The following is a 26705-nucleotide window of genomic DNA, read 5'->3' on the forward strand; positions in this document are numbered from 1 at the left end:
TCCTGCAAAGGTCTCTAAGGTCCATTGAGCTAATGGGCGCTATGTAAAATTGTTTAAATTTGTATATATTCATATCAACCTATACAGAAACATAGGAAATGCCATTTTGAGTCAGACCAGTCATCTGTGCAGTGAAGTGCACCATCTCTGATAGAGACAAATCCAAATATTTCAGATGTGCTAAAAACCTCCATGCATAAAACTCCAGATAATCTGCTTATGGTAATTTTTTGTCTACTCCAAAGCATGAAGATTTATTTCCCTTAAAAACAGTCTATTTGAGGCAATAGCATCTATATTATTTTCCATATTTCCATTTTTAAAAAAGCTTCTACTACATTCACATTCCTTTTATTTATTCTATTTCTTTACATTCAACAACTTAATAATGTTATAGTTAACCAAAATCTAGCTTTCCACATCCTTTCAATGCCTTTTTATATAGAAACATTACACAAATCCATGTATTAATTGGAATGCAGTTTTCAGTGTACAGCAACTAAAGTTTTGAACTTTTCATGTTCTGTAGAGTAAAATTAGTCTTTTAAAAGTTCTGAGTTCTAGTATCACCATCAACATATTTTAAAGTGATCTAATACCAAAATAAAGTGTACGTTTTAGCAACTGTTCAAAACCTGCTCCAAAAAAATTATTTGGTTCTGTTGTACCTACTTAATGAGTGACAGGATACCATCATGGAAGAAAAACCCATCAGAGGCTACTAAACACAGTGATATAGACACAATTTCTGTCTCAAGAGGTCTTTAAAATGTACATTACCAGAAGTCAATAGTATGCCAAAACTTCACTTTGACCGTAGTCTATAAAAAAGATACCAGGCCTCTACCACCAACCTAGATTTTTCAGTATAATCTCCATTTAGGGATTTCAATGATCAAGATGGACTAAAAGTGATTTGTCAAGGTCTCTGATGACGCACTTTCCTTGAGTCCATGAAACCCTCTCCAAAGAGACGAAGGGAGCTGATGTGTCTACACGAGAAACTGAATCCCTTAAATGTGGTACCGCAGCAATGGCAACGTCTGCAAGAACCCTTACCTGCATGGAAGATTCCATCACCGATACCACAGTTACAGCATCTTCCACGGTCACAGTATCCCTAAACATCAACCGGGCATGAGCTATCAAAAACAAATGGGCATTGAAAGCAAGCGTTACCAAAGTGAAAAAGCAATTTTTTTTGGTACTAGAAGGCACAGCACACTTCTTCACATTTCTTCAGCTCTTCAGTCACTTGTGCGTGGACATAACTTAAACATCAATATAATCCTTTCGATTTTAGTGTCAGTTTCAACAGGAATTGAAAAGCTTAGTTTTACTAGTAAAGTATGTAATGTGACTTCCAGATTACAGTTACAGTGACAGTTCAAATAGAGACACTCAAAATGCTAAAGTCAAAAGTGTAAAGTGCTGGGTATCACAACAAAGACTGTGGTATGAAACATCTCTATCTATATAGGTATGTGTCATCACCATAAAATAAAAAAAGAAGTCTAATTTTCATCACAGGTCAGAAAAGATTTTATTTCCTCTAACTGGTTTGTGTCACAAATTTAGTGTTACTTTAAATGCTTTTCTCTATAATAGCTTTATTTTTTTCTTCCTTAGTTTTCTTAAGTCAGCAAAATAAAACTGGTTTTTGTAAATGGATATAATGCAAATCATTTACCATATGAAGCTCTCCTCCTAGTGGGCTGTGGAAACACAGTCCTTTTTTTCAGCAAGAGAAAGGCAGTTAATTAATAACATCTATATAACACTTAGAAAGAACAAAATGCTACTAAAAGCCAAATCATGAGAAGGCATAAGAATGGAAGAATCACTGAATCTGAAAATAACATGTGAATCCCTAAAAGTTAGGCATGTCTTTCATTTAGATAATTTTTCCCCAAAATGGAGAACAAAATATAAACATCTGGTGCGGGAAGCACTACATTGCTAACTGACATATAAAAGCACAAAGACCATTTATGATTGTTTCACAAAAATACAGTACATTCTTTTAAATTCACCCTGAAAATATTTGATTTGTCATTTTATAAACAAAATCATGTTAAGACAGAGACCTATGATTTCCTCTGTTTCTGTTCTTATAAATGAAATATTATTTGAACTCAAGAGTTGGAAATGTTGAAGTCCTGTTGCAAAGTACAGACTTGATTACTGATATTTAAGGAAACAAAAATGTGTTATTATCAATATTATTTTAATTTTAGAATAGAAGAAAATACCTGACACCTTTGCTCAGGCTGAATAGGATGGCAACCCAAATGACATAAAATAAATCCCGAAATTGCTTTTCATAAAGACACATAACTTCTGAGTTTTCTCTCTAATGTGATTTCTTCCAGTGGTTTTTGTTTCTATTATGGTTGTGAGAATGACAAAATCAAAACTGATTGTGATAATCTAATTGTAACACCCATTCGAAATCTCCAACTCAAGTTTCTTTAGATTTGAAAGATAAAACAATACAAGAATCCCCTACCCCTACCTCAATGGAAAAGCTGCTACTCTGCTTACTTGCTATAATTATATTCCCGATGTCTTATGTTATAAAGGTTAATTGTTAGCCTTGAAACAAACTTGCTATGGCCTTACCTTCTGCAAGGCGTACCAAACTCTCTAATAAGCGAATTGTAGTTCGGGCGGCATTTCTGCAGTCACTCTGACGCTGCATTTGATAGTAGCGCACGAGGATCAGGTTGCTCTCATCAGATAATTTTGGCTGTATACTTTTTATAAGGCAGAAGTAGGTTTTCATCTTTTCCATGCTCCAGAGCTTTTCTGATTTGCTTGGAAAACCTGCGTAACAACTGCTGAGTCAGTAATTTGATAACAACAGACATCAAGCTTTCTGCTGTGAATTCCCGTTAAATAGGCAACTGAATATAAAAGACACATCACTGTATTTTGAGGCATCCTGGGTTGTCTGTACACAGCTCCTCAAGGACTTGGTCAAATTCCAGTGTGCAATCTTACACACCATCCAATCTCCGCCTAACAAAACCCACAGTGAAGCCTCCAGTAATTCCAACAGAGCTGCTGTCAGACTCACTGCCCACCAGATGGTACAGTCAGTGCTAAGTGCTCTAGTATTCCTTAAAATGTAAAATGCCACAGGAATGCACATACCTCCTCTGGCTCTTTTACCTGCTTTGCAGGAGCCAAAAGCTACTTCCCGTATTCTGAATATTGTTTGCAGGGAAACACCTACATGGTGTGTAGGATCTGCGCATCACGCAAGGTAAAGGCACAAGTTGGAAACTATCCACTTACTGAGCAGTCTGGGTGGAACTCTCTTGTAAATGATCGTAGAGTAGAAGTATAATGTTCTCAGCTCACTCCTACTAATTACTTAGTGATCTCTATCTTATTCCTACTTGAAAAACAACCATACTACAGGAAACTAGCATTGCGAAAATGCAAATGTTGATTAACATGAAAGACTCAAGAATAACAAACTAAACTGAAAGATGGGGAAAGAAAAAAAAATAATGCAACTACTACCTTATAATTTAAAAAGACTCCTCTTACCTTTATTTTGCAAGATGAAGGATGAAATGATGCGGTCCCATTCCTCATTTTTTGTGTCTAACAATACTAAGACCAGGTCAAATCTGCTCAACAGGGGACTGCCAAGAGCTATGTTGACAGAGATCGACTCATTAGGGTCATAATGGCCTTTTGGGTTTGTTGCTGCCAGAATAGTTGTCCTTGTATTAAGCTTGCACACCAAGCTAGAGAAAAGTACAGTGAACATTATGGTTGGATTAAATTGGGCAGGGGAAATTATTCCAAAATGTTAAAAAAACCATCACATTTTTATGTTATGAAGAGCACATCTTACCCTGAAAGACTGAAAGAACTAAACAATATACACGATTACTGTATTAATATATCTTATACAGATAACATTTCGCAGTCAGAGAATAGCAACTAGACAGAAAGACAGTGATCAGGATACCAAAAGTAACTAAGAAATATTGCCACGAATAATCTCTATACACAGCTAGGTCCTGTAATGGTGAAAACCAATGTAACTTCTCAGAAATAAATATTACTTTGCTGATTTATACAGTATAGAAACACTTTTTTAATGTGCAAGTAGCATTTTAGCTGAATTCACATATTAAGAAAGCAAATTAAAATGTAATAAAAACATATGTTTTATTCCTACATGTAAGCATGTTAATATCAACTGCTTATCCAGGGAAACAGTCATTTTCCTCTCTTAACCATGCTGTCCTGGCATGTGTTTTTAGATGTGAGGAGATATTATTTTTATCCCAGTAGTCCAAACATAATCCTTTCAGTTAAGGCAGCAGTAGAAGTATTCTAACTTTGGTTTGTCACTGAGCTATTTCTAGTCAGCTCCTGAGTAACCACTGCCTCACGTCCAAAATTCTTCTGTAACTGAGAGGAGGTACCACAGATCTTCTATTAGCTTACACCCAATTGGAAAAGAACCCTATCTCCCATGCACCAAAATAAGACCTCAAAGTGCATAACCCACCTGTGTTAACATACTACTCAAAAAATCTTCATTAGATGTAGTCCTTAAAAGTGTGCAACTGAAGCTAGATGTGCAAGTTAGCAAACTGTGTTTTGGGGTCCACAAAATCCAATCAACTGCAACAAGGAACCCAGCGAAAATACGGCACTATCTTACTAAGTAGATAGGACAACAGTAGTTCCAAATATTTGTCCCCAACTGCATTACTGGCAAAGGCTTGTGATCTCCCAAGTGAGAGTGGTGTTACTTGTCTGCTGTCTGCTGAACATATTTACAGGGGATGCAACGGAATTAAGTTGGGAGAAAAAGTATGACTTTGGAAGGTATTTTTATGACAAATGGGTAAATTCAGGCAAATTCATGGTTGTTTTCAACATACAGCATAGTATGGCTAAAATCTTTGAAATGACATAGGAAAAAGAGGACGCATTAGATCTGTCTTACAGGCAACAGCAAAAGGTTCAGCTAAATCCCAAAGAGGCAGATTAAACAGACAGATGACCTGAGCTGTGAAGCATCTAAAGGAGGAAAAAATGGCATAAAACTGAGGAGGCTGAAGAGAGCTTCAGTGGAATGCTCAGAATAAAGAAAGAACATGAAGAGCTAGAGGGGCTAAGAAGGTATGACTGGAGCAAGAACTGAACAGAAGATGACAAAGAGGAATGTGGAAAGGGTGGTGCCTTTTGAGTTGCAGAGATTTCAGCAATACCAGCCAGAAAATTATTTGGGACTGGACAAAGAAAGCGACGAACTAAAGGTAAGCAGGAGTTAATACGTATGCCATGCACAACATATAAAATTCAGCAGCCTGGAAATATCTTGGTCTTCTTTCATTACCATGCAGTATTGCTGGATTTGGGAGATAAGAAGTCCTGCTTTCTGGGTTCAAATAAAAAGTTCACAAAGTCCCTCATTTTACCTATGATTATTATGACCATTCCCACCAAAGGACAAGAACATCAAGTCTTCTTAGGAAAGTGCCCTTGCCTACAGTGGCAGATTGAAAACCCAGCAGTGAAGGGGGTATGTATTTATACTGGTCGCGTCCAACATCTGATCCAGTGCACTGTCCTTTGAAATGCAGACTCACCTAGTTTAAGTACACCACTGCAGTGTTGTTCTATGTAGTACAACAAACATATATTTAACCAGCATGACAAACCTCCCTCCAACTTGTGAGTACAAGAGAAACATCTTATGTTGTTTTATCACATACGTTAACATGCCACTTACCCTGCCTTTGCAACACTGATGGTTTGTTGCTCCATGGCTTCATGGATACTTGTTCTGTCATGTTCTTTGATACTATTGAACTCGTCAATGCAACAAAGGCCTCCATCTGCAAGCACCAGTGCTCCAGCTTCCAAGTTCCACTCCCCAAAGTCCTTCACAGCAGTCACTGTCAAACCTGAAGAATCAATTACTTCAGTCAGTCTTTTCCTTAAAATTCAGGAGTGCACTTGAGTGAAAGAAAGGGACCCGGTGCCCTGGCTTGTGCCACGGACAGAAGGCAAAACAGCAGGTTAAATCCACCACATACCTCTACCATGTAACTCACTTCACACCTACTGGTAAGAAAATCCATCGACGTTTGGCAGGTTAGCCTGGCTCTGCAGAGCAGATGCTGTTAAGCTCCTCATGTTCTACAGTGACTTGTTTTAGGGCTTTGTTAGTTGAACAAGAGAGATTGGAGTAAGAAGACTAAATCTGCCAGATCAAATTGAAAATTAGGACAAATGCAAAGATGGCAAAATTATCGATGCATTCAGCTCCTCCTCCACATCAGCTACTAAAACAGGCAAATACTTTGCAGCTGCAAAACAAAGCTTAGAAATAAAATATTATTTCAAGTGTCTTTTAACTCCTGGCCCCAGGAATTGGGGACAAATTCTCACCTTAAACTAAGGCAATTACATTTCTTTATGAGATTTTGGGTTCCTCTAAGCAATAAGCAAAAATGAAAATCCAAAGGATACAATGGGTATGAGAGGGGGTGGGAGGGAAGGGGTTCCCAGTAAATCTACATGATACAAACCAGGAGCATGGCAGATCAAACACTACGCACAATTGTGAAAACAGCCACTCATTATCAAGTATGTGGAGCTCCTTTCAAGCCTTCTACTCCCTATTTCCCATCTTCTCTATCTTTAGCCCTTCCTTTTCACTCCAGTATTCATCTCAAAATATCCCAGTAGTTGACAAGCTGCGACCAGCCTAAAATCTCCTGGAATGCTATGGCAAAACCTGTCTAATAATCTTCCCCCCGCTAAGTTCCCTTGGTTTAGGGAGCAGAGGCTGCGGAGGCCTCATCACTGTGCAGCTCACCACAGGAGCTATTTTAGCTATCTGTTCACAAATGGCCAGCAAAAACTTATTGGAAATACACGCTTCCTCATGACATAATGAGTACTTCAGCTTGTTGTGAGGAATCTCCTCCACTGTGTCAAATCTTTCTTGGATTCCCAGACTCCGCATTGGGGCAGTGAATCACATAGCTGAATCATCAAAAAGGAAAATAACCTCTAACCTTGTGTCAGATGTGAAGAATGTTATTAAACAGTGTGGCAAGCAACAGATCAGGTGTGTATCAGACTGTGACATCCCCTGTGCCTGGCAAGCACAAGATGGGCTCCTCTACAGGCTCCTCTGCCACACAACATGGCTGCCTTCATGGGCCTCTGGCTGCCACGCAAATGCCCTTCTCTCTCATCTTCTTGCTGCACGGGGATATGCGGTTTCACAGTTTATTGTGTTACCTAAGCCCTTCTTTATAAATATAGCAATTGGACGGCTTCTTGACAGCACGGCTGTGTAGAAGTCATGCACAGCCACTCTGTCTGTAGCAAGGTGGGTTCGCAGCTGACTCTGGCTTGTGCAGACAGCCCGTCCGCACCCCAAGCACCCCACCAGCACCGCCCCCTTAATCCAGGGGGCACCCCAGCAAGCACGGTGCCATCACAACACCTCCCGGCACGCCACCCCCGGCCAAGAACTGAGCGCCACGCAGCTGACCAGGGCAGCGCGGCTCCCCCGGGGAGGGCCCCCCGGCCTGAGGGGTACCCAGGAGCCGTCAGCACCCAGCCCTAGCGACACCGCGCCACCGCGTCGCTCCGGCCACCTTTGGGCACAGAAAAAGGAATAATCATTAAAAAAATAATAAATTAAAACAGCCTAAAAAATAAACAGCCGCGGGGTACATGGCGGAGCCCCACGGGCGAGGACGAACGAAGCCGGCGTGGGCGGGGCCTCGGCCGAGCTCCCGCCCCGCCGGTCTCGGCCCCGCCCCTCCCGGCGCGGCCCGGCGGTTGGCGGCCCCTTTTCCCCCGCGCGCCGGGCGGGGGCGCTGTGGGGAGGCGGCGCGGGCCGAGCAAGAGCGGCGGCGCCCATCTTGGTGCCGCGGGGCGGCCGCGCGCGGGGAGGCGGGCCCTAGCCCGGCGTGCGGCCAATCCGCGCGGGCGCTGTCGGCGAGCAGGGCAGAATGGGCTGTAGTTTAGTGGAATAGGAAAGCGGCGAACAGTGTGGAGTGTTCCTGGTGTAAATAAAAGGGGCGAAAGAAAAGTTTCTGCAAGTCGCGGCCCTGCAGCCTCGCTCAGACACTGGCACGGGGGTTTGTGCGTCGCAAAAAAACCAACACACTGGACTTTATTGTGCGGCGTGAACACGCTCTTCCTATTGTTTGGGTTTTTTTCAAAATATGGCAAAGGTTCAGGTGAACAATGTAGTGGTGTTGGATAATCCTTCTCCTTTCTACAATCCTTTCCAGTTCGAAATCACATTTGAGTGCATAGAGGACCTGTCGGAAGGTGAGTACGTTTCTCCCCGATACGGATTTTGTAACCCCGGGCTCTTCGTTCCAGGGGTTTTGAGGCTTAAACTTTGCACAGGCCTGCTCCTACAATCTAACAGTTTCTCCTTCCCCGCGTCGCCGTGCCGTGCCGAGGCCAGGGGATGTGCCACAGCCGCCCGAGCCGCCGCCGCCGAGCCCCGGCGGGGAAAGTTGGCGGCGTTCGCCTGCCCGGGCCGCCGAGCCGGGGCCGCCTCTCCCCGCCGCGCCATCGGCGAGGCGAGCTGCAAGTTGCGAGGAACTTGTTTGAGTGGTGGTAGCCATGTTGCCAGCTTTGTGTGTGCGTGGGGGGGAGTGCGAGAGGGAGAGGGTTAACCGGGCTCGGCTGCCGCGCATCCCCGCGGGGAGAGGCGCCGCTGCGCCCGGGCGTTACTCGCGGCGCGGAAAGCGCTCCGGAGCGAGCGCCTCGTTGACCTCCCGCTCCATTTTAATACTTAATTTTAATTTTATTTATGATTTTTTTTCTAAATCGCTGCGGGAGGCAGGGGCGGGCGGGCTGGCCGCCGGTTGCCGGCAGCTGGCTGCCGCGGCGCGGTGGGTGCGCGGGGCGGGCGGCGCGGCACGGCACGGTACGGTTCGTTGGCTGCGGGAGCCCTGCCGGTGGGGGAGGGGGCCGACCGCCAGCCACTATTTTTGGAAGTCACTCGAAAGTTACCGGCTGCCGCCAGAGGGGGGGGTGCGGCCGCGGCGGCGCCGCCCTGCAGCCGCCCCGCGGGGACCCCCAGCCTGAGTTTGGGGTGCCGGCCGTGCCCCTCGCCGAGGGGCGCGCCGCACCGCCGGCGGGCTCCCGCCTTCCCCTCAGCCGGGCGGGCCGCGAACCGCCTGCGCCTCGGCCGCGCTCCGCAGCGCCGCCCCCGGCCGGCCGTGCCGCCGCTCGCTGCGGGAGTCGCCCCGAGAGGCCGCGCGTCGCCCCGCGGGCGGGAGTTTTGAACGGCGCGGCTGAAGGCGAGCGAGGCGGCGGCGGGCAGGGAGGGCAGGCGGCCGCCGGCAGTGCCAGTGAGCGGCTGCCGCTCCGGGAAGAGCAGGAAGCCACTCGGCTGGGGCTGCCCGGCCCGGCGGGATCTTCGCGCCGCCCGCTTGCCAGGGAGCCCCAGCGGCCGGGGGGGCGGGCAAAAGGAGAAGGGGAGTCGGCGGGTGACAGCGCCTGGCAGGCTTTCTCTGCCCTTGACGTTAAACTTGGCTCTTCCCTCCTGCTTCCTTAGCGGTTTCGCTTGTGCGTGCCGGCGGCCTGGTGACAGCGCGCCCGGCGCGGAGGGGTGGGTCGCTCCGCCGCCCTGGGGAGGGACGGTGGCGCTGGCGGGAACTTCAGAGGAAGCCAGGGCTGAGCCCGGGGTTTCCTCTAGGCCTCTGCGCTATATCCTGCCCTTCTACGAGCGACCCACACCTTAGGCGGAGCTGCCCCCAGCATAGCTGCCCATCTCCGGGCTGCTGACTGGATCTCTCTTGTCAGTCTGGCCTCCTCTGAGATGCAGCATCAGAGCCCTTGATGTCAGCTGCTGTGGCACAAGGTGGTGTGCCTCTCCTTTCAGTTGTGCACAGCTGTATGTGGCATGCTCCCCACTCCAGATTTACGTTAGTTAATCTTGGACAGTTGGGATGAGAAGAATTGTAGATGGTCTAATGCAAAATTCTTGGTTCCCTTCCCCCACCTAAACGCAAGTTAAGACTACAGGATAAATTCAGAATGAGCACTGTTATCTTTTGCATTTAAAAATAAGAATAAACATAGCCTTTCTACACCTGATGAAAGATTTGCTGTCCTTGCCTTAGCTTTCACATGCTAATATGTCTGTTTACTGTGCTGTTTTCTCTTCAGCCAGTCCTGTCTACCACTGACCTTAAATTCATGAATTCTATTTTTTTTTTAAAGTTGTTATTCTGTATCAAGATACCTAAACAGCATTTGGATCAACCTATTACATGTATAATTTAAAACTTATTTTTTGAAAGTCTGTTTTTCAGGACTAAATACAACTGGTTAGAATGAACTTCACGCTGTTCTCCTAGCAAAATGGCACAGGATAGTGTAATAAGTAGTTTAAAAAAAAAGTCCTCACTTCTTGTTGTAAGTGGTAACTTACACTCAGATGCTGACAAAAGAGGTCCTTAATTGTCCTGGATGAACAGCCTGCAGTACTGGCAGTAGGTCATAATACATGCTTACAAATAAATACCTCTGATACAGTACATGGCCAACTGTGCTGTGCTGCACAGAAGAGTAAAATCCCTTCCCAAGCCTTGTTAATTATGTTACTTAAACCCTCAAAGCTGACATTGATGTTAAATGTGATAAACAAGAAGAATTCATTAATGAGGAGAGTTGCAATCCTAAAGCAGCCAAGTTCTGTTTAAGTGCTAAATTTTTCTATGTTTAAGTTCCATTCCTGCATCAAGCAACTCTAATGCAGACCTTTAGATTTTCCAGAGCATAGTAATAAAGTAAATGTAATAGGGTACAGGTGTGTGCTTTTGCATAGACAATCAGGACATTGTTCTTAAAGAAAAAAATATGAAATATACCATGAGTTTTTAAGGTACAGTTTTTAGGCAACAGTTTCTTTTAAAAAGAGACTTGGTCATAGTTTTCTGTAATGGTGATTTTTCTCTCATTAAAAAAAAAACAAAAACAAACTGCCTCTTAAGATTAATTCTATATACGTAGCTATGCATGTGTTTTTGAGTCAAAAAGTGAAAATGAAAAGCTGGCCCAGGAAGAGCTAATGTGTGCTAATTTGTAGTTTTAACTTTCAAACACCTGTGCTGGAGAGAGTGAGTAAGAAGAAGATGAGTTGTAAGAAATGTTTTATTTTTGGTGCACTACTTTAAGAAGCAAAATATTATGCTTACTTTTTTTTTTCTGTAATTCCATTTCAGGGTGTGGTTAAAATCCAAGTACCAATATCTTCAAATGAGCCTATGATCTAATCGTACTATCGCAATTTTACGTACTTCTCAGGTTACACAAGTTTCATGTGAAGGAATGGGGCACAAAGTGTGCCTGGTGCTTACACAATGCATTTTCTAATTCCATTAACTACCTTCCATGATCTATATAATTTAAGGTGTGAGGTTTATCTGTGGAAGGTGGGAGTTTCTTTTTCAGACATGACTCAGTATTCAAGGCATGCAGTGCGTTACAGGCGTCTACAGGCATCATCCCTGTGCTGTGGCCATTCCAGCACAGTTTCAGAAGATGCTGAACACAGCTCCCCAATAAGTAAATGGGCCCTGTCCTCTGTATAAAATTTGAAAATTAATGTGGATATGAAAACAGAGGGATTCCTGTGGTACTGACTAGACAGAGATGGTGGGATGGTCTGGTTCATGAGGATAAATTTCCCCAGTGAAGACAGGTCCTTATTCCTTTAGGCCCATTGTCAAATAAGCAATTTCAGGCTACACAACTCTGGATAGGCAAGAGTGGAATGCCCTTAACTGTAATTATGTTTTTTGTTTTGTTTTGCTGTAGATTTGGAATGGAAAATAATTTATGTGGGTTCAGCTGAAAGTGAAGAATATGATCAGGTGTTAGACTCTGTTTTAGTAGGACCTGTTCCCGCGGGCAGACACATGTTTGTATTTCAGGTAAGTCTGATTTAACTATTTCTTTAAACAATTAACAAAACCCTTTTAAGATTACTGTATTGAACTAAGAGGCACTTGAAAAAATAATTATAAGCTAGAAAGATATTTCAGTTAGCTCTTCAGGTATGATACACCTTCCCTTAAATCTGTTAATGAACTGATATTTCTTGCCCCTGATATTTCCATGGTAATGTTGTCACCTGTAGTATCAATAATTAGAGAGAGATCACTGAGTAATCAAGAGTGCCAGTGACCTGGTTTACACCAGCACCATTAGACTTAACTCTGCTGCAGTTGGTGGCAGTTTCAGACAATTGGGAGCATTAGGTTAATGTAGACAACATCTTCAGAAGATCAGGCCAACAAATTAGTTGTAAAACTCAGCCAGAGCAACTAAGAGTTAATTTCTGTTTGGCAGGGTAAATATTCAACCATAATGTTTGGCTAAGCATGCTACATCACAACAAAATACAGCAATTTGTAAAATAAGACAGAATTCCAGTGGTAGATGGTAGGCATTTGGGACATGTGTAGATTAAGACTGTCCAACAAACTCTGTAGTATGTGACAGTCCTATAAAATACTGCTGTTAAAGCCAGAAGTTACTAAGAAGGCATAATGAAGGAAGATGGAGAAAGAGCCAGCACTAAGATGGCTTACTAGCCTATTCTGGTTTCATTTTAAGTTGATGAGAGGGGGAAAAAAACTAAACCAGACTTGCCTAAATTCTTATGGAAGCTCTTTTGGCTTGTTGTCTTTGTGAAATTGGTGTGTTTGGTTGGTTGTTTTTTAAATCAGAACTATGATTTACCTCACTTTTTCTTCTGTTAATCAAATACTAACATTTGTCTTGTAAACTGAGAGCAAAATCTATCAGCAGAAAAAACAGATTGAAATTGAGTACGGCTTATTGTATAAGAACCATGCTACTTTCCCAAATACTATACGTAACTATTTAATAGCAAATACGACCTGGAGTATGAGCATTTAAAAAAAAACAAAAACAAAAGAGCTATGGATACTTTCTGTTATTTCTCACAGTTACTGTAACTGTTTTTAAATAACATCAACATTTGTGAGGCATCTTGATTAATCCTCTAAGTTCCAGGAAGCTATTTTCTTACAGGACAGGCGAAAGAAAAGGATTAGGCTGGATGTTATGTTTATCAACTACATATGTGCAAATCAGTCCTGAAACATTTCTGTTTGTTCTTGGAGCTGGGCCTGTTTTCTTCCACACTACAGATAAAGCAGATGCATAACAAATGCATCATTTATTAACTGTTCTTCTATTATCAAGCTATTATAGCTTATGGCATTAATTGGTCAGAAATGGGTGATCCTCTGTTGCCCTCAGAGGGGCTACCTTGTAGCACTCTACCCAGAGAAACCAGCTGGCATCTACATATTTTAATTTAAAAGATGCACTGTTCTAAATTAGGTTACAAAGATGTTGTTGTTGATGGTGATAGGAAGGAGCAGGAGGCAGTTGCCTAAAACAAGTGTGTTTTGGCTGTATGATTAGGAAGGCCTCGAAAAACAAATTTACTGGTCTTTCAGCATCTGTGCAATGGACTTATGCATTGTATCCCAGTTATAAATGACACTACAGCTAAATTAGGAGTAGATAAGTAGATATTTTGCTTAGATTGGAATAGGTCCTGTAAGAGAGTCAGTAACCCTTCTGTGTTATAATAAAATATCCCTTTTATTTCTTATGGAAGTACTGTTGGTCTAAGTATATTAGACTTCTAAAGCACTGGATTTCAGGTGAGGGTAGAACTAGGCTAACGTGTACACAGGAGACCACCAAAACCCAAAGTGCTGCAATAAGCCTTTGCTGATGACTGAAGCTGTTATCCACCAAACTGAGGCAGCCCGGGAGATGGAGAGAACAAGCAAGGGAAGGCCATGATGGGACAAAGCACAGAACTGCAGGAGGTGTATAATGTAAAGAAAACAAACTGTGTTCACTAGGGACAGCACAGGGAAAGGACCTTTACAGAGATATATAAAATTTTCACCTAAAAATATGCTGTAGATTTTTCTAAATAGGAAATGGCTGAAACAGCAACTAAAATGGAGTACAGCACAGATAAAATACCAAGGATGATAAAACTATCTTTGTCAAAAAGCAGCTTTGTATCAGGTTTGGAAATCAGCCTTACATACAGAAAAAATGGAAACCTATTGTGCTTTTCAGACTTACACAATCAGCTTTTTTAAAAAATCAAACAAAACTCTAAATATTTAAAAATATTTCACTATTAAAAGCCCACAGCTTGGCCTATTTGGTTCTAAATACCAAGATACAGTAGTGAAACCTGATTCCTTCTCTCTGTGCACTTGGGGATTTGTAATACATTCACAGAAACTTATTTTTGAGAATATAAGCACATAAATAATGTACTGTCTTTAAGTGGGGATATGACCTTACACTAACTTAGCTTCTCTGCAGTAATAGCTATATGAATAAATGTATCATATGGAAAAGCAAGATAATTCAAGACAATGTATACACTGAGTGATTTCATAAAATTCTTACATAATTTCTAGCATTAAAATGGCATATTAAGACAGTGATTATTTTTTTTTTTAATTATTTTTTTAATGCAAAAGTTAATCCTACGGCCTCCTTTGCCTACCAAAATACCTACTTGCAACTGCTCACTTATCACTTGGTCATACTAAGCTCTATTCCACCCCCCACCACCTCTGTATGATTAGGTGTTTTCTGGGCCATTAAGAGGTTTGACATCCAAGGCAGGAAGTTCAAAATTTGAGAAAACAGGGTGTTTGGTTTGTTTTGTTGTGGGGTTTTTGTTGTTTTTTGTTTTGTTTTAAACGGTGTTCAGTGTTTTTTCCAGTCTGCAAATCAATGCTTGAGGGTTAATTAGGATCAAAATGGAGTATTTCCTGGGGTTTACAACTGTATTGTAGAGTATTACAGGCCACAAAATGACAATGGGAGCCTGGGAGAACTAAAATCCCACATTAGGTTGTAAGTCGAGTTTCATGAGCTGGTTAAATGGAATTGTCCTTTTGCCATATATTATTTTATAACTGCCCACTGTGGAATTTTAAGTAATCAAATGGTCCTGGGCACTGTTAGAATAAGATTATTGAATAAAAGTAGTGATTTCATCTATATTGAAAGTTCTTGTGATTTCTTCAAGCTTCTACACTTGTCTTATGCCTTGGTCATCTTTTCCATTCGCCTATGCGAGATGCAAAGCTATTTGGTCATATTCTGCTCCCTTCAGGGCTGGAGGAAGTTGTTTTCTACCTGATTCCCTCATTGCTTCTCCTCCTGCTGGTGTATTTGTACCTTAGAGGTCTGACTCATCTAATTTTTCTGCAAAGTGCCTACAGCATCTTATAAAAAGCTAGACTGGTTTGAAGGATTAGAATTGAAGTAGCCAAGAGCAGAAGCCAATGATGCGTGACCACTAGCTCTGAAATATCACAGTGCTGCAGCATATAAATACTACAGAAAAGTAGCGATGAGAGGGCCAGTAGGAATTAATGCCATTCATCCCCTGTCGTAAGGCAAGATTCATTTCAGCTGAACCATTCTGACATGCATTGTTAATACTACCAACTTGTAGTTGCAACACAGGTGTTCATTGTTGGCTTCAGATCTTCATGTAAAATTGTAAATATGCAGCTGTTTCATTTATGCTTAGATTGCTGTTACTTTAAATCTTACAGTAGAATGAGGCATCACATTTTATCCATAAATATGTAGTTAGGAAGCATTTTAATGGACTGATGTAAGCCACATTTAAAGGGGCAAATTTTATTGATTATTAATAAATGCAGAGCCATAGTAAGTAAGGAGGTTGAGGAAGACTGAGACTTGCCTATTTACTGGGGTTGCATCCTGGCTGAAAATATGTGAGGTGTCTTAGAGTGATGATGCATTTAACTGCATATGTTTTAACCAACATAGGTATGTGGAAGGAGGTGAGAGTAGTTTATTCCTTTCCTAGAAATCCATGGGACAGCTCAAACCTCACTGTAGCATGTCCCTGTTGCTGAAGTATAAATTGCAGTCTGTATTTTTAAGGTTCTAGTCTTGTTAAAAAGGCACATACAGAACAATTCAACAACAAAAAAATTCTCTTGCTCTACTAGATTACCAAGATGAGCTGGAGAACAATGGTACTGTAGAACTGGAGGGATGCTTGTACACTCGCTCAAACAACAGTTTGCTGTTCATATATTTAAAAGCAGGTTTGGATCAAAGCTGTCTAATCACTCATGAGAAATGTCAGCAGACAGTATTACTGTATTCTAAATAGGGCATAGTGGAATAGTGTCCTAAATTCAGGGTTATGTTGTGGTGAAAGCAGGTATTCTTTGTGGTTTACCTGAAGAACAATTTTAAATACAGTCACTACTCAGCTGCTAAGACATACTATGTAAGATTCACCTGCTAGATAGGCTTGTGGTATCAATTTTATTTTAATCTGTGTATCTTTCCCTTTCCCATTTAGGCTGATGCACCTAACCCTGGGCTTATTCCAGATGCAGATGCAGTAGGTGTAACAGTTGTGCTAATTACATGCACCTATCGAGGTCAAGAATTTATTAGAGTCGGCTACTATGTAAACAATGAATATACTGAAACAGAACTGAGAGAGAATCCACCAGTAAAGCCAGATTTTTCTAAGGTAAGGCACATTTTGTTCTAGTCATATATCAAAGGTATGCTTACAGAAAGAGGTTTTTAAGTAACAAAGCCAAAGCCTAAGTAAGTCATTCCATGAAGTGCATGGAATGAGGCATCAAATAATGGAAAAGACTTGAGGGGACAAACTACAAGGTGCCATGTAGTTACCATAAATTTGGAGAACATTGAGAAACCTGCAACAGTTTCTACCAGTTTGAAGCCTTAGCTGGACTTTTATTATTTTACACTGACTGTGTGCAGTAAACTGTTGGGTTCTCTCTACCAGCACCACTGTTTACAAAGTGGTTCTGTCCTTCAGAAACACAAAATAATGAGTTTTCTAGGACAGTCGACCTGGAACTAAGTTTTAATTGAACACAGCTGTTATCCAGCTGTTCTAGTGTTAGAGCTGCAGTTTCTACAAAATCATAACAAAGTGAAGAAAAAGTTACATATAAAACAGGAGAAGATGGGTAACCTGGTAAGAGCAGGTCAGATTATTACCTGATCAGTAGACAATTTGACCAAGGAAATATACAGATTAAGTTTAAAAAATATGTATATCCTTCATAGTAAAAAGTAAGCCAGAACTAGATGTAAAAATTATGTGAAATTGAATTATTTGAAAGCTAATACCTTAAAGAGAAGGATCAAACATCAAAAAACTAGTCAAAATCCTGTGAAGTACTCTACCCAGGCAGACTGTATACAAACCAACAAGGTTCTACACAGCATCCAGGCTTGTTTTCATGGAAGATTTTGTGGAGCTGGGTTTTTCTCTTTATGAAAGCTGATGTACATGTGTACATGTTCATGTTCCAAAGTTGTGTGATGGTGAAAATTTTGTTATTTGTCAAGTTTGCATGATTTATATGACTAGATATATGAAGAAATGAATGGGATAGTGCATGTACTGTAATGACTAGTACAGAGATAATCCCCATAGTACCTGAAACTGATCTTCAAATGTAACTAGAATGATATGGTACGTATGCTGGTTTTTAGAAGTCATTAATGATTTTCTATGCTTAACTTAATTTTCAGGGATGCTCAGTATGTTCTCAAAAATTGAAATTGCTGTTAATTTTGAGGATTCTAAAATGTGTTCCTTTTATTTTAATCATATACTTATTTTAGGTATGAATAGTAGAATGTTGACTGCCTTTAAGCACTTGAATTTAGAAATGCCTAGAACTACTTGTCTTAATTGGCTTGTTTACATAAAATGCTAGCTCTGCTTCTATGACAAAATAACAGCAAAAGCTATCCTGTATTTATATAAAAAGTCCTTAATGTGACTTTGGGACAGAATTTAAACATACAAGTAGAATAGAAGGTTATTAAGCATATTTAATTGTAATTGATGGGTAATAGACCCTGCTAGGTTCAAAAAAATAAATGGTCTTGTTAGTTTGCATAAGGGGCTGGGAAATATTTAATTAGAGTGCACTTCCTTGGAGAACAAAATCAGTATTACTACCAAAACAAACTTTTCCTGTGATCAGTCTTAACTTTAATAATGAGTGGCCAGTGGCAGTAAGTTGCTGTCCTCTAGAGTTAACTATATATTATATTGAAAATGGTGAAAGCTTAAGGGAAAGTGAGCTTTTTTTTTTTTTTTTTTTTTTTTGCTGCATACATAAGTGCAACATGTTTTCAAAGGAAAATGAAGGCTAGTCCTGAGTGTAAAATATATGACTAATGTCTAGGCATATGCACTGCCACAATATTAATATCTTTAAATAATGTTTTTACTTAAAACTTTAGTAGACAAATTAAAATTCAGTTAGTAAAATCCATCTAAAGCATGGTAGTTCAATTTAAGGGAAGGTTGTACTCTTCAATGAAGACAGTTGATGGAATTGATACAGCTACTGCAATCACCATAAGTTGATGCAAAATCTTATGAAGTACTGTGGTTTGTAAAGTCTTTGTCAGGGTAGTAATTTGCTTTACTAAAAGCTGGGTAGAATAACACTTGCACTTGCAGAATTCTCATACAGGCTTGGACTCATTGAACAGTTTAAAATATCTTCTCAAGAAAGCATTAATTTTGCTGAGGACTATATTAAACTAAATGAACATGTGGTGTGTTTTAAGCATGTTTCTGATCCATAGATAGTAGCTACAGGTACACATTTATATTAATTTCCTTTTAAAGAAATTGGTTTACACATACAAGGCTATGGGGAATAAAAGGGAAAAAATGTATATGTACCTGAACTCCAGTTTGAGATGTACATGTTACATAATCTATCTATTTTCTTCTCTCCCAGCTTCAAAGGAATATTTTGGCATCTAATCCCAGAGTCACGAGATTCCATATTAATTGGGAGGACAACACTGAAAAACTGGAAGATGCAGAGAGCAGTAACCCAAATCTACAGTCACTGCTTTCTACAGATGCGTTACCTTCAGCATCGAAGGGGTGGTCAACGTCAGAGAATTCATTAAATGTTATGTTAGAATCTCATATGGACTGCATGTGACCAACCACCATCATTTTGGTACTGTACATGTGTTAAACTGTAAAAATAACCAGAACTATTTCCCTCAAATTCCATAAGTACATAGTTGACACGCAATGTGAAGAACTTGTTTTGAAACATCCTGTAGAAAGTTTATAAAAAAAAAAAAAAAATCCAAAAAACCCAACAAACAGTATTTGAGCAAATTGTGGAATATAAATACAACTATTTTTAAGTAATTGCCTTTTTTCTTTAATGTGTTATTCTGTGTGATCTAAACCAAACCTGATTAAAGTATACATATTCTCTCCCCACCCCCTTTACTTTGTAAGCACTATTAAACTGAAAGTTAAAACATTCAGGCAAAATGAAGGAATAATGCCATGTCCTCATCTCTGATATCCAGATTGCCAAATATAAAGTGCCCTTTACAGCAGCTTAAGAACCAAACTGTTATTAGATGAAGTACAAAGAAAAAAGTATATCTTAAAAAAAAAAAAAGTCCAAAAATGTCCTCTTGCTGTGAAAGCAGGCAGCACAGTATAATTTTAGGTGCGAGCTTCTTTTCCTTTCAAGGCACATACTTGTTACTTAAAGCATGCAATTTGAGATTTACCATCTGTTATCTTGGATTTTAGGACTTTTTTTTTTTTTTTAAATCTCCTGCTGTTCCTATTTAGTCAAACTGTAATTTGTTAAGGACAATGTTTCCTGTGAATTTGGGTGGGTATCTCAGCAAAGAACCCTTTTTCTGCCACCCTAATAGAACACACAATTGGTTGGAAGGATTCATGCAATTACTAGACTATTTAAGAATCAAAAAGAATAGTGTAAGTATCCAAATAATGCTCTTCTGCAAGATGATGTACAATTGCTGGTTGGTATGTTTATTTTCAGATATGGTTTATTCTTGTAGTCTTTAGTAATAAGGAGTTTAGATGCTTTCTTCCAGTTATTTGAAATGTCTGGAATTTAAAACTTTTCTGTATTCCCTGTACCATTGAAGACAATCCCTTGCACTGGTATAATGAAGATACAAACCCTGCTGTGGCAGGTGTGACACACTCAAAAATACACTGCCTGCCCTGAAGTTCTTGCACTGAGACATCCCTATTACCTGAGGCATCCTCGAATATAAAAAGAACTACACAGTAAATTGTAAAAACCTAAGATATTACTATGACACTAACAATTGAGTTATTCCTTCCAGTCCTCATCAGCCTTAGATGATTACTGTGAGTGTGTGCATTTCAAATTGTAATCTGTCATGTCAGATTACATGAATATAGTTCTGCTGGTTACTACTAACTCCACAAACGCTGCACCCTTGTACGTTCCAGGCCCTTAAAAAAAAGGTAGATATTATGATGACTGACAGTGTAACTCTGAATAAAAACAGAGTATTTTCTGCATTCTTTAATAGGGATGAAGATGTCCCAAGCAGGTAGCACCTGTATTTCCACATCATTAGTGAAATTATCTTCATTTCTAACATGTATATTTTTCTAAATCAGAAAGGAGTGACCTGATCTGAATGTACATGCATGTGCTTCTTTCTTGTATGGTAGCTGAATGAATTAACGAAATCCATTATCATTTGGAACCCTAATTCTCTGTAATTGTTTAAATTATGATTGGCAATTTAAAAATATTAACATCTAATATCTGTATGACTTAACAGAAAGAACTGGTGCCCCAAACCAGCAGTTGCTTCACTGGAGGGCTGAAATTATTTTAACTTCTAAGAAATATCTTTTGATTTTCAATTACACTGCAATCTTAAGGTCTACAGTGACATTTTGAGATTTTTCATGCACTTTATTGTCCTATTTATAAATGTATTTAAGATATTGCTTAAATGTAAGCATGTAAATAACTTTGTCATCTGTTAAAAGACTGACAGGCTCACAGAGCCTGCCTTGACTTAAGGCTACTGTAGTAGTATTTCAAACCCTTGTACCTATTGAAGATTCACACAAGTACAAGCTGTAACCAGAATCCATCCATCAGTAGCATGAGGGCTGCTTAGAAGTGTATGACACAAAGTGATGGAGGCAAACTGTATTACTACTATTGCAGAATCAACTACAAAATACAGTCAGAAAAACTACCTCACCTAGAAAACCAATTAATTTAGAGAAATCAGAAAGCAAAGATCTATTGTTCTGTTTGGGAGGATAAAAGTCAGCTGTGCACAGGAACTCAGGTGTAATAACCTTCAAGCGAGACTGGATAGCATGATGCTGCTGTGGAATTTGGCACTACCTTACCTGATATACTAACACATTCTAGATATACCTGACCCACCAATTACAGGAAAAAGAATAACCCAACTGTGCTCGGTGAAAACTGCTGAACAACCACACCTCATGAGAGCACCTCATGACCTTTGCAAGATAAACGGTCTTGCTATGCTTTTTGAGAGACTGGATGCCCCTCAGGCCTTCTACAACTTTGTGCAGATCTCAGCAGTCCATACACACTGTCTTCTGAATATCACATTTCCTGCCAAAATCACATTCCAGAGATACAGAATTTGAGAGACCAGATTGCAGGCTCTAGAGGCTTCAGGTCTGATCAGGAAACATCACAGCACAAACTTAGTATTAAAAGGTACAGTGCATATAAGGCATCTCCCTGATCTCTGAAAGTCTTGAAACAGGTGGGCTGTACACATGACACATACACAGCTATTGTAGACAGCACAGCATTATGATGTCAAGGTGAAAGGTGAGTTTACCAGTTGCAGAGTCCACCAAGATGCATGAGAATGCTACAGATCCTGTTGACAGGACTGGTGATGCATCTCACTGGATTTTTACCTCAGCTAGATAGACTTTATTCCACTAGGAGATTGTCATAACACATATCAGTGGTTATGCATGTACAAAGAAGTAAATAGCTCAGACAAGGTAATATCAGGGATGAAAAACAATGTGGGGTTTTTTTTGTGTGTGTTTAGCTTGAAAAATACTTGTCCCTTCATCTTAGAGTCATAGTGATTTATTCATGCATCACCTTCAATCTGAAGTACTATGACAATCTGAGCTTGATGGGGGCAGAAAGGCTTCAGCTCCCTCATAATGAAGGCTGCTGAAATTTAACCTTTCGAGTGGTTACAAAGCTCCACTGAACTTTGCTACAATAACCACAGTAGCTCAGAAGGGAGACAACTGTTGGCACCTGAAGCCTGCCAAGCAGGGAGAGGCTTACTATCAAAAGAAAAGTGTTTCCCATTAAGTTAGTTGCCTTCAATGAAAAGAGAAAAACAGTGGCAAACAGCTGCTGGCATGAAATGGACAATGTTAGATGTTGCAAAATGTCAGCAGAAATGCAGTACTCTCAAGGCTCTGTAGAAGCTGTAAGAGAAGAGACCAGAAGGCTGCATTTCATACAGCTTGGGCATATTGCACAGAACTGGAGAGCTGGAGAAACAGCTGATAGTCTCCCAGATTTTTAGACACGCTGTTCTAAATACAGTTCACAAAATTCTTGAAGCAGTCTATCTGTAGAGGGACACAACACTAAACAAAACTTTGCAGAAACCCGAACAGCCAAAAATGCCCCAGGAAGCAGCAGAATAACCCTGGCCCAGGTGCCCACAAGCTCCAGATGCAGGAGCAGCAGACATGTGTTGTTGGTACTTTTCCCTATGGAGTGAGATACACCACTCGATTGCTGCAGCTCTCAAGCTCCAGGGGAAAATGAAATACTTTTGTACGAGTGGTTATCTCATGCAATTATGGACAAGTAGCACTACGGCTCTGGGGACTGCAAAACAGTTGGTTAAACTCAGTGGTAAGGTAGGAACCAACAGAGAGAACTGGTTAAACCCCACCAAGTCTCTTTTTTCTAATGAAAAACTGTATCAATTTATATAAATTAAAGGCATCTGAATGAATCCCTGTCATTCTCACACCAGAGGCTTTGGGGGAGAATGAACCAGGCCTTTATAAAACTTAAACACTGTGCAGACAGAACCAGACAGTGTGACACATGGTTCCCCCATCTTTTATTTACAAATCAGAAAGTCCTACAGCGGTCAAAGACTTTTTGCCTTTGAGTTGTTGAATATGATGTGCTGGCCTTCTGGCTGCCAACTTTCACTAAAGAGTTGTGGGAGGAACAAGCGCTGGTTCCTCATGGAAGTCATGAACTTGCAGAGAATTCTCAACAGAAAATCTCTAAGTGTTTACAAGAAAGGCGACCTAATAAAACAAACTCAGAAATGCTATCTAGAAAGTGGAGGCAAACACAGACTCTGTTTCAAAAACACTGGGGGAGGCAGGAACCTGTTTGAAAGAGCAGAGGCCCAACAGCAAATTAAGCTGCAGAGTTATGATGCTGCTGTTTTCTGAATTTCTGTGAGGCAGTTCCAGGTAGGTCTGGATGGGGTAATGGGCTGCAGTGAACACATGACACTGCAGGGCCCAAAGCATCACAGTGGATCTCAAAGCACATAGTACTCAAGGTACAGCAGGAAGTAAAGGGAATTTTGGCACAAGGAAAATGTTAATGATCTAATACGCTGTCCTGTACCAATACATACTTGTACAGAAAACCAACGAAAACTTATTTGATAGTGTTGGAAGTAGATTCTAATTCTATGGTTGATCTAATAAATAGCTCATGTCCTAAAACAGTACTGGATGGGTAAAGGGTACAAAACGTGTTAATGCACAGAATCTCACTACAGGTCGGTTACATATCAGTGGTCTTCTCTAAAAGGGGAATCCAAATCTAAGACAGCTTTTAGCTCTTCTCCAGGGTTTACCAAATCTCAAGTGTGTCTTTTGGCCTATGTTAATTGCTGCCTCTGGGATTACAGTTGAACTGCAATCCAGACTGTTTTTTATATAAAGTAAGTAACTAGTTGAACGTAGAACTGGAGGGAAAAACATGCATTAGGACTCTCATGAGAAAGTAGAAACTGGTTAATTTAAGTGTGCAATTAAAACAAGGAAAGTAAAACAATTTAATAGTTGTCTAACTCATCATTTGGAGCTTCTGCATGAAGAGCAAGTTGACAAAATCAGTGTTAGGTAGAGTTGTAAATATATTCATAAGTCCTTGCACAGGGAAGGCAAAGAAAATAATTCAAACTACATCCAAACACCGGGGCTAGAAATTAATGTTTTAGTCCAGCAGTTCTAGCCATAGAAAGGTTCCCTGAAATTAATCTAGAGTTAGTAAGATTTCTTGCTAGGGACTCAAGTTTCACTTTGGTAAGAGTCCTAAAGAAATTTAAGGTGGAAATCTGGTGCACCTGCTCTCTGATTTTGGGAAGGAGCAGAGGGCATGAAGAGAGAGAAACTTTTTAAAATATAAGGAATATTTAAATGAAATGTAGATGATCTAAATACCAAAGACAATCCCTTCACAAATGAAACTCCACCTCTACACATCATTACAGCTGATTCTATCACACACATACCACTGTAAGCTTGTAAACTGCAACACTGGTTTTCAGGGACATGTCTTTGAAGGTAGCTATCATGGCTGAGCTGGAAAGCAGATCATATGGAAAATGAAGCACAGGAGGGAGATGTGAAGAAGGTAACAGCAACATCAGAGGCCAGGAGCAGCTGACACATGGAGATAACGAGTGACAAAAGTGAGCAAGGTCAAAATGAAATGCCTGGCAAAATTTCACTCTGGGTCACCGTCAGTCCCCTAGCAAAATTTCAATTATCCAGCCTGTTCTCAGTTCTTAACACAGAGCAAAAGGTAGAGAAAAGGTTATGCTGGGCCAAAATGTTCTCTCTGGCTTCTCTCCAGACCAATTTGTCAACAGTTTGCATAGAAAACCAGAAGCATAAGTGTTTCATACATAACAACTGCCCTGCACACAAGAGTGTGTATGTTCAACATCATGTTCCACTTCCACAGCTACGGAAGACCCAGGATACACACGTACACATAGCTACGGAACTGGAAAAGGTTTATTCTCTGGTTTTCCCATGTATAAATAATGCTGCTTCCCAGACATAAAATGAAAAGCAGCACTATCTGAGAAATATTCAGGTTACACATGCTAGCTGAGACACCCGGGTTTGTCCCTAATTATTTTGCCATTTTGAATGTACTAGTAATAGAGTCATTTGCTCAAATAAAGTAATTTGCAGAGGTAACCTGACCCTGTATATTGTCCCCAGAAAAGGTTTTTAAAGATATCTGGCATTCAGAGCCATCTGGGACATACCTAAATTTAACCAAAAAAAAAAACCAACACCAACTTGCTCACAGAAACCATCTTGAAATGAACTTTATGAGTCAGAAATAATTCCTCCGCACAGGGGTAAATTTCCAGAAAGTAAGCAGAACTCAAACTGGCATCCAGCCAGAACACATAAAAGAGCAGAAGAGAGAAGAGTATCTGTTCAGGAGAAACCAAACGATGCTAGCCCATCACACAGTGTGAGCTCTGGAAAGATGTCAGATTTGTCATAGCTGGGAAGAACACTAAAAATACAGGTCCAGATCATCCTCTGCTGGCAAAGCAGCGAGAGGTGCCTCTGGGTGAAGCTTGTAAGGTTCCCTGTTAGCAGCTCATCACACCGCTACACTGATACCGCAGAAAGGCAGTCCTGCCCTTCTGCAGAGTCATGTCAAGCCTCATATGCCCTCACAGCAGTTCTTTGCTTCAGCTGTGCTCATACCACCTGAACACATACGTTCATATATGTAGAAGGCCTCTATATAAACACACTCCAGCCAAAAAAACAAAGAAGCACCTACCTGCACTCGTAGATCCAATTCCTGCAGTAAGCACAGACCGTGGTATAATCTTCACTGCATACTTGAGAAACTGAGATTTCCCCGTACCTGGGTCTCCAACCAACAAAAGATGTGATTCACCTTGGGGGAAAACAGTGATGTAGGATTATACGGTTCATATACAGAGAAAGACATACACAAAATGTTCTGAATACTTCTCATTATTCACCTCAAGTTTGGTACTACATATACATTACAATATGTAATTCTGTTTAAGACTGTACTATTTATTGGGCCTGATAAATATATTGTTTAATAAAAGCATCCAGTCATATTGCTGCACCCAAACCAGATATTTAGAATTAAATATTTTAAAAGTATTGGCAGGTATTTGACATACTTCCCATAATGTGAGTTCTTACATTTTAGAATACTAATTTCTCAGTCTCAACTCACTCTTGGACATGAAACAGGAGTATACCAGGGTTATCAGGGTTATCATTCCACTATTCAGTTACTTAAATTACTGTGAGAAGGACTAATAAAATCAGTAGGTTGTTTTTCTTAACTAATTCTGTTACATTGCCAACAGTTACGCAAGGTAGTAATAGCAAAACAATGCAGTTACAGAAGTAAATAATTTGGCTACCACAATCTCACTAAAGTGCTCTAAAATTATTTCATTGACTTCAACAAAACATTTATTAATACAACTTCATTCATTTCCAATATAAAAGCTCTAACCTTATTTAGCTACTAGGGCATTAAGAAAAAGTCCCATATTTGTATATACACAGATATTCTTTTAGAATTATTATGACCTACATGGATTATGACCTGTGTACCACCTGGCACATGGCATATTTGCCATCTAATAAC

At 40.4% G+C, this 26705-nt stretch overlaps 2 protein-coding genes across 2 annotated transcripts in view; one reads left to right on the forward strand and one right to left on the reverse strand.

Moving 5' to 3' along the window:
* MCM9 (minichromosome maintenance 9 homologous recombination repair factor) overlaps window positions 1-26705 on the reverse strand; it is a gene marked incomplete at both ends in the record, with an annotated part of 45695 nt that overhangs the window by 7371 nt on the left and 11619 nt on the right. The window contains 5 exon segments of the mRNA XM_080342078.1: window positions 1060-1142; window positions 2623-2826; window positions 3559-3761; window positions 5771-5945; window positions 25848-25967. Coding sequence (XP_080198204.1) covers window positions 1060-1142; window positions 2623-2826; window positions 3559-3761; window positions 5771-5945; window positions 25848-25967 — 785 coding nt within the window.
* ASF1A (anti-silencing function 1A histone chaperone) lies at window positions 7379-20063 on the forward strand. The gene is made up of 4 exons (XM_080342753.1): window positions 7379-8340; window positions 11851-11966; window positions 16466-16642; window positions 18918-20063. The coding sequence occupies exons 1-4, from the start codon at window positions 8232-8234 to the stop codon at window positions 19128-19130; spliced, it is 615 nt and encodes a 204-aa protein (XP_080198879.1). The 5' UTR covers window positions 7379-8231; the 3' UTR covers window positions 19131-20063.

This window comes from Nesoenas mayeri, assembly GCF_963082525.1.
Source record: "Nesoenas mayeri genome assembly, chromosome: 3".
In the NCBI taxonomy this organism is placed as follows: Eukaryota; Metazoa; Chordata; class Aves; order Columbiformes; family Columbidae; genus Nesoenas; species Nesoenas mayeri.